At 42.3% G+C, this 8744-nt stretch overlaps 1 protein-coding gene across 2 annotated transcripts in view; it reads right to left on the reverse strand.

The window, feature by feature from the left end:
* Window positions 1-8744, reverse strand: part of meak7 (MTOR associated protein, eak-7 homolog) — a 34369-nt gene that overhangs the window by 3190 nt on the left and 22435 nt on the right. For both annotated transcript variants that reach the window (XM_020612790.1, XM_020612791.1), the window contains exons 6-7: window positions 5878-6064; window positions 2060-2178 (exon numbers count right to left, since the gene is read on the reverse strand). In XM_020612790.1, coding sequence (XP_020468446.1) covers window positions 2060-2178; window positions 5878-6064 — 306 coding nt within the window. The remainder of the gene's footprint in view (window positions 1-2059; window positions 2179-5877; window positions 6065-8744) is intronic.

Consider the following 8744-nt stretch of genomic DNA (forward strand, 5'->3'; position numbering starts at 1 on the left):
ACCACCCAAAGCCTGTCTCATCTTCTGTCTGAATTCCTCATGACATTAAATTAATGCAGTTAAAGATGCTATAATCCTTTTAAACTTACATACACTCTTATATGTAACTCTATGCTCCTCCCTCTTCTGGAAATAGGTGTTAACTACAGCCATTTCCATCCTCTTAGCAAAGTCCACCACCATCTGTTCTTCTAGGTTCCTTCCACTAACACCAAACCGTCCCATCACCTCCTCATCACCTTTGTTCCCCTCACCAACGTGCCCGTTGAAGTCTGCCCCAATCACCACTCTCTCCCCTCTGGGAATACTCTCCATCACCTCATCTAACTCACTCCAGAATCTCTCCTTCTCTTCTAACTCACACCCTACTTGTGGAGCATAACCACTGACTACATTCAACATTACCCCTTCAATTTCCAACTTCAGACTGATCACCCTGTCTGACACTCTTTTCACCTCTAAAACATTCCTCACGAGCTCCTCCTTCAGGATCACTCCTACCCCATTTCTCTTCCTGTCCACACCATAATAAAACAGTTTGTATCCCCCTCCAATGCTACGCGCTTTGCTACCCTTCCACCTGGTCTCCTGCACACACAGTATATCTACCTTCCTTCTCTCCATCATGTCCGCCAACTCTCTTCCTTTCCCTGTCATTGTGCCAATGTTAAGAGTCCCTATTCTCAGACCTATACTCCTGCCTTTCCTCTTTCCTGCCTTTCCTCCTTCTTCAACCAACAGTAGTCCAATTTCCACCAGTACCCTGTAGTTCAACAGCACTGGTGATGGTCGTTATTAACCCGGGCCTCGACCGATCCGGTATGGAATTCACACTGATGATTCGCATGTTTAAACTTGGCATGTTTTTACGCCGGATGCCCTTCCTGACGCAACCCTCTCTACTTATCCGGGCTTGGGACCGGCACAGAAGTCACTGGCTTGCAACCCCTGTGGCTAAATTACCTACCCTGAATAAATAAAAGTTTAAAACATTGATGAAGAAGCATATCATGTAGAGGTGTACCGATAACACAAAGTGTTTATTTGTCATATGCACAGTTAGGAAACGTGTTTCCCTGTACAATAAAATTCTTACTTTGCCATCCACATGAATGCCACAAAAATACAAATGAAATATAAAGTAGATAAATAAGTAACAAAAAAATCTAAGGCAATTTAAGCAGCAAATGCAGCAATAAAATAAAAATATATAAGAATATAACAGAGAATGTATGCTGCATGGGAGCAGCATGCGCAGCAGTCAACAGTCAATGTGCAATTATGCATGTTCAAACTGTGAATGTAAACAGTACATCACGTATTTCCTGGTAATAAACTCCTTAGCTGTTTAGGAGTCTGATGGCAGAGGGAAAGAAAGAGTTTTTCAGTCTAGTGGTCCTGCATTTCACACTTCTGAACCTCCGGCCAGAGGGTAGGGAGGCGAACAGTCCATGCTGGGTGTGGGTGGGATCTTTGGGAGTCCACATGTGCCATAACCTCTCCCTTAACGTCAGCAAGACCAAGCAGATGGTTACTGACAGCTCCTCCCCTCAGGTCGTTAGAGCCATGAACACACTGTGCTGCCACATCAGGCCCCATCATGAGCACATAACCCTGTTCTCATACCACACCTGGAAAAAATTCTATGTGCTATTCCATGTTTCATCTCTGCTGTGCTGGTTTTGCACTTTAACCCCAGAATGGGATCACTGTGTATACAGTATATGTTCTTATATTTACATTTTTCCCTTGTACATATTGTTCCTGTTTATATATTTATAGCTTTTTCTCTCTTCACTGTAATGTTTTTCTTACTTTATACTCTAGTTTTTTAGCATGTGCACTGCTGGGCTTGGGGGATGGCATTTCATTCTGAACAATACAATGCACGGATCTTGACTGTTATCAAATGCAACAGCAATACTGTTTATCACTGAAGACTTTTTAAAGTATCCTACAGTAGGAACTTAAAATGTTTTCATAGTTTTTCAGCTTTCTAGAATTCAGTTACCAATATCTTTAATGACAAATGGGAATAAAGTTCTCCTTTGTGTCTCACCAGTCCGTTGGGCATGGTCTGCTGGTTCTGGTTTAGATACATGAAGTGTTGGTTGTATCCTGTTGTCGTGTAAACTCGCAGTCTGGGGAACACAGTGAACAGGAAGCATCTGGAATCACCTGCACAGACACACAGATATACAAATTATGAAGGTCTGAGCAAAAAGTCAAGTCCACAGTATTCAAATAAGTAGTGTTACTTCCTCAATGTGTCCTTGTGCGAGTGCTACTCTTGTACATGGTAGTACAGTTCCTACTACTGCATTATGGAATTAGAAGTAGAAATTTACTGTTATTTATCAGACTTGATGCACTTCACTAATGTCGACTGTATAGAGATCGGAGATCGGTCACACAATGGGAGAATCACAGAGATGTTGGAAATCTGGAACTTTTGTCATGTTAACAGAGTAAACACAGGAAATGTTCCACTGTAGTATTAGCATGTATGAATTGAAATATATTCCAGTTTAGTCTTTAGCTTTTATGACCTCTGGTTCACTAAACTGCTGCATGATAATGACTTAGTTTTCCTGAACTGCTAAAGCACTAAACCCCATTGTTGGAACAATACTGTCAACAGTCAAAACTCATTAATCAAATGTCTGACTCTTACATCCACCTGGTTAGTTTCTGCAAAGCACATTCTCACTCAATAAAACAGCTTGCACTGTGATGCTCCTGTGATGCATCATGGTAACCACAGTTGGCAGAAGTTAAACATGGGTACAGCACAGCTGTCCCAGCCTACACATTATGACACATAACTGCTACAACTACATCCTGACTGGTGCATCAGCAGGCTGACTTTATCGACCAGTTTAAGCCAACTGCAGGTCAATCACTATCAGTGTTTATTCATCCATCCATCTATTTTCTTCCACATATCCAGGGTCGGGTCACGGTGGCAGCAGTTTCAGCGGGGCAGTCCAGACGTCCCTCTCCCTGGTGAAGTGTTCCGGCTCCTATGACAGGATTCCGAGGCATTTTCAGGCCAGATGAGATGTAAAATCTCTCCAGGGTGTTATGGGTCTGCCCTGGGGTCTCCTACCAGATGGGCGTGCCTGGAAGACCTCCACCGGGAGGACCCCTTGAGGCGCCCTGATAAGATGCCCCAACTGGCTCCTTTCAATGTGAAGGAGCAGCGGTTCTACTCCGAGTCCCTCCCAGATGTCTGCAACTCTGCACCCTGTCTCTAAGGCTAAGTCCAGCTACCCTACGAAGGAAACTCATTTTGGCTCTTGTATTTGCAATCTTATTCTTTCAGTCACTACCCACCGCTTGTGACCATAGATGAGGGTTGGAGAGTAGGCTCACTGGTAAACTGAAAGCTTTGCCTTTCGGGTCAGCCCCTTCTCCACCACGACAGTCTGGTAAAACTTCCACATTACTGCCGACGCAATAAACAACAAGTAGCTCAGCTCAGCTGACGGCAGCAGAGCAGAAAGGTTCAGGGTTTGAGGAGCTGCGTCTGCATAGTAAAGTGTTCCTTCCGATGTGTCCTTCCATTACTTAAATGATAATATACCATGACTCCTCATTTCTTCTTTTGTAGAAACTAAATAAGTCACAACTCAAGTAAAGGCCAAAAATATCAGCATTTCTGTCAGATAACTCACCACTTCTCCCAGAAAATTGTTGCAATCACAAATTCTTTGCTATTCTCATGTTCATTTCTTTTGTTTACATTGGAACAACACAAAAAGCCAAATCTGATTTATTCCACACAGAACTCCAAAAATGGACTGGACAGAATTACTGATACTGCCAACTTAATATTTGGTAGCCCACCCTTTGGACAAAATAACTGAAATCTGTCCCTTCATGTAACCATCAGTGAGTTTCTTCCACCTCTCTGGAATTTTGGACCACTCTTCTTTTGCCAAATGCTTATTAGATTTGGACCTGGACTCATTGCTGGCCACTTCAGAACTCTCCAGCTCATTGTCTAAAACCATTTCTGGTGCTTTATGAAGTCTTCTTTGGGTCATTGTCCTGCTGTGAGACCCATGACCTCTGAGGGAGACCCAACTTTCCGACACTGGGCCCTACACTGTGCCACAGAATTTATTGGTAGTATTCAGATTTCCTAATGCCACATACAGTCAGGACATCCAGTGGCTGAAGCAGCAAAGCAGCCCCAAAACATCAGTGAACCTCCACCGTGTTTGACTGTAGGGACGTGTTCTTTTCTTTGAAGGCCTCATTTCATTTTCTGAAAACAGTAGAATGATGTGCTCAACCAAAAAGCTGTATTTTAGTCTCATCTGTCCACAGGACATTCTCCCAGAAGGACTGTGGCTTCCTCAGGTAAATTTAGGCTTTTTTATGTCTCTGTCAGCAGTGGGTCCCCTGGGTCTCCTACCATAGTGACCCTTGTCATTCAGGTGGTGACAGACAGTGCAAGCTAAGACTGTTGCACCCTGTGTCTGCAGGTCAGTTTGGATTTGTTTGGAAGTTGATCGAGATTCTTTATCCACCACTGGAACAATCCTTCATTACAATCTGTCACCTAGTTTCCTTTTTTGTCCATATCCAGTGAGATCAGCTACAGCACTATGGGCTGTAAACTTCTTGACAGTGTTGTGCACAGTGGACACAGGAACAGCCAGATCTCTGGAGATGGACTTGGAGCCTTGAGACTGTCCAGGCTTTTCCACTATTGTGGTTCTCACATCCTCAGTCAATTCTTTTTCAGTGTGGTCCAAGCAACACAAAGGATGAGTCAACATTTCTCCATTTTAAATAGTTGCAAGTGTGATTTCTATATTGCCAGAACCTGTTGGTTGCTACAGGTGAGTTTCATTACAAATTAAAGGAGCATCACATGCTGCAGATACAATGATTTCTGATGATTTTATAAAGGTGTCAATAATTCTGTCCAGTCCATGTTTGGAGTTCTGTGTGGGATGGATCAGATGTGGCTTTTTCTCTGCGTTTGGTGTTGTTGCAATGCAAACAAAAGAAACAAACATGAGAACACCAAAACATCTGTGACTGCAACAAATTTCTGAGAGTAGTGGTGTGTTATCTGACAGAAAAGGAGGGGTGGCAATATGTTTGGCCATGACTATAAATGGTGTGGGCTTGTTGACAAACCTGATTCTACGTTTATTTGAGACACACTAATCCAATTCTAGTGACGTAGGTAACCAAAAGCCCTATTATTTTCTGCCTCATCAGTATAGCACTGGCCACAAAGGAAGGTAATGGCACGGCCTATCAGTGAAGGATAGCTAATGAATGAGCCATGTAGATGTATATGATGCCTAAATGATGAAACAGTAAATACATCTGTGACCCGCATGTCGGTACAGTCGGTGCACTGGGAACACCAAAGGTGATATACTAGTTAAAAGTTGAAAGCCGAAACACAGAGCCTTTTCAAAGTTAAGGCTAACCACATTATTTCTGACCATCACTTTTGAAGACAGCAGGCTAGAACTGGTTATATTATAAGAATGATTAGACCAGAAGAAAGTAAATGACAGTGAAAGCTGATTCAGACACTCCCCATACTCCCTCAATTGCCACATGTAAGGGATCCTTATCAAAACTTTTTCCTGTAAAAAAATTCATATCAGCCCATATATTATTATTGAATCTTTTAAACCCACAAATATCGACACTGGCATTGGCCTCTAATACAAACTGTGTAGCATCTGCTAACATAAAACTGCAGCCACCTAGGCTAATGGCACTGTCCACTGTAGAACTGAGGAAGACAGGCATCAACTAGACAGCAATGTAGCCCTAAGGTGTGTAAGTTATGAACATGCAAGTGCTGTGGGATCATACGTAGCTGGTCCCTTATCTCACCCTGGTACTGAGGTTTGACCTCCCAGGTGTGGGAGGCTAAGCCGCCAAAAACATGACTCTTTGTGTCTCTGATGAGCAGCAGGGTGGGCCCACGCTTCGTCAGGCCGGCCACCATCCTGGTGAAGCTCTCCCCATGCAGCTGTGTGGAAAACACAAGTCTCCAGGGGGCGCTGTAGCTGTCTGGCAACTGGAAAAGTTATGAGAGTTGGGAGTCAGAAGTTTAGGCTGAAGTCAGGGTATGTGTCAGGTTATGCTGTATTGTTTTCAACATAATACAGGACACAGATGAGTCACAAATTGGTATTTTCACTGTGTACCAGTGCTGAAGGCAACAAAGCCTGGATCAACTAGCCTTTACAGAAATGATCTGAACTCAGTTTCTTCTAAGAGTACTCAACTCCCAAGGGATGTGAACTGCAAAAAATGTACAGTAAGAACACATGCCGGAAACAGGCATGAATCTTTGTTTGAGTGTTTTAAATCTATCAATTCCAGATTTAACTAAAAGAAATGGGAAAAGTGTGAGGTCTGTGTTTTTGCCCGGAAGCTGCAAAGTAACAGTTACAGTGAATTAGGAAAACTACTACTACTGTCAAAACTACTGTATGAATAACAGTAAATCTTGTTTACCATCTCATCATAATGGTGTGAGGTGGAAACACTGATAATTGATGTGACTATGTGTGAACAAAAGGTTTACCATTAGTGACTTCACTAGCACAGCAGGTGCATCTGTTCACATTACTGCTGAACTTCTAAAATATAATAGAAATACATCTTCCTCTTCTTGCCACCAGTTCCTGTTATAGAAATAAAAACTGGCCATGTTAATAGTAGTAATACTGGAACTACAACCTACTGTGTCCTGTTCAAGAGGTTCTGAGAGACAGGTTCAAAAATAATGTTGAATTTGGCTCAGCTTGAGACAAAGAAGTGGCTGATGCTATGCCATGTTGTTTTGGTGGCATGTGCGGTATGTAACCGTTGGTTATTGGTATGGCCCCGCTATACCAGCCATCTCTCTGCAGCACAATGAGGAACGACCAGACTACTACTGGAACTGAAAGAATCATCCCGATCACCCCCATAAATGGTGGATACAGAGGTGTAACGAATCTGACAGCAGATGGACAACCTGTGCAATGCCTTCACACATCAGAGACATAGGATTGTCTCTCCAGACGCGTTTAATACCTCAGAACCCCATTCTATTGTTCACCCAGCAGCAAAACACACAAAACCTCTGGCCTGACGATAAACCTGATTCACAACTGACAGGATGTGGAGACACTTTGGCAACTTAAGAGCTGCTGCTGCCTGCGAACTGATCTACTCACAGCTAATCAAACCACTTCGAGCTCTGAACCTCAACGGCCCTGTCAAGACAGTCCCAAAGCATCAACGAGGACTCTTCGGGGTGATCATCTGAAGAGACTCTGGAACGCAGGCTGAGCTGAACCAACTGAACCTCCCGGGCCCAGTTCATCCTCAGTTGTGGTCTGACTGACTCCAAACAGGCAAGACCGGTCCTCTCTTATAAACCAAGCTGGTGTCATTTAGCTCAGGCAAGAGTCCTGTTATGAAATTTTCATAATCCTTCCCTTTTTATATAAGTTTATCCTCCCTGCTGTCGCCAAGTGCTGCTTAAGGGGCATTTGTTGGGTTTTCCTTTATAATAATAATAATAACTAGAGTGTAAATGCATTTCCTGTCGAAAATGCGTGTGGATGCTGTGATACTGAAGGATCGCCCTGAAAATGCCTGAAATCAATTGCTGAAACAGCTGAAGGATGAGTAGAAATTGCTGAATTTCTTTGTTAAAATAGTTGAGAAGAAATGGCTGAAGTTCTTTGTTGAATAATCTGAAGGATGAGATGCAATAAATACAAGCATTTCCCCATGTGTTTGAATGCGGCACGATTTTCAGAATAAAGCTAAATATTATAAAAGTATGAAGTTTAGAAAAATTCTTAAGAGAAGCATGAATGTTCTTGAAGAGCTGAAGATTTTGATACCCGAATGGCTTTGCTAGCTAAATGTTATCCTGGGAGACTTGAACATTTTCATACCTGAAAGTATGAGGATGTAGAATTTCCCTATTCATTTGAAATAAAATAATTAAAAGATAAATAGGAAAGGGGAAAAACAGCTGATCAGAGTTGTGGAGAATGTAACAACACAAAGGGAAAAAAGTGTAGAGTATAATGAGCTCAATTTGAATATCAGAGCATCAGCACATTCTTTGATTGGACTGCTTTTTATAAATGTGCACTGAAAATGTGGAGGGGAAGTGTTCCTGTAGGAGGCATTCTCTGTGGAGTCCTCAAACACCAGTAAAACCACAACAGGCTTCTAGTGAGGACCACAAATCCCTGGAGGACATTTACTGTACATGCAGCTCTGAAGGTGTGTGTGTGGACTTGTACATGGGTTTTAACCATCACAATTATAAAGTTCATATTGTAAACTCCTCTTAATCGCTCTGAATATTTTATAATTTAGCATGGTTTTTATCTTGAATCACAAATCTCAGGTGCTGAAGTGATTAACAAGTGATAATGGATTATTTGCCTTTACAAGTCAAAGTTAAAATTATCCTCAAGTTATGAAGTTTATGTCTATGTGTGCTTGTTTTTTAGCAGCTAGGTGCATGTTGCCAATATCCCAGTACTATATTTCCTACTGCAGAGCTTTCTCAGATCCTGGATAGCTCTCAGGTTTAGATCTTGTGTAGGGGGTTACAGTATACTGAAATTATTAATATGTGAACATTTTGCTATTTGTCCTCACAAAGTAGGTAAAAGAAGTAGTGTTGTGTGTGTGTGTGTGTGTGTGTGTGTGTGTGTGTGTGTGTGTGTGGGTGTGTC

Source organism: Monopterus albus, unplaced genomic scaffold (genome assembly GCF_001952655.1).
Source record: "Monopterus albus unplaced genomic scaffold, M_albus_1.0 scaffold127.1, whole genome shotgun sequence".
In the NCBI taxonomy this organism is placed as follows: Eukaryota; Metazoa; Chordata; class Actinopteri; order Synbranchiformes; family Synbranchidae; genus Monopterus; species Monopterus albus.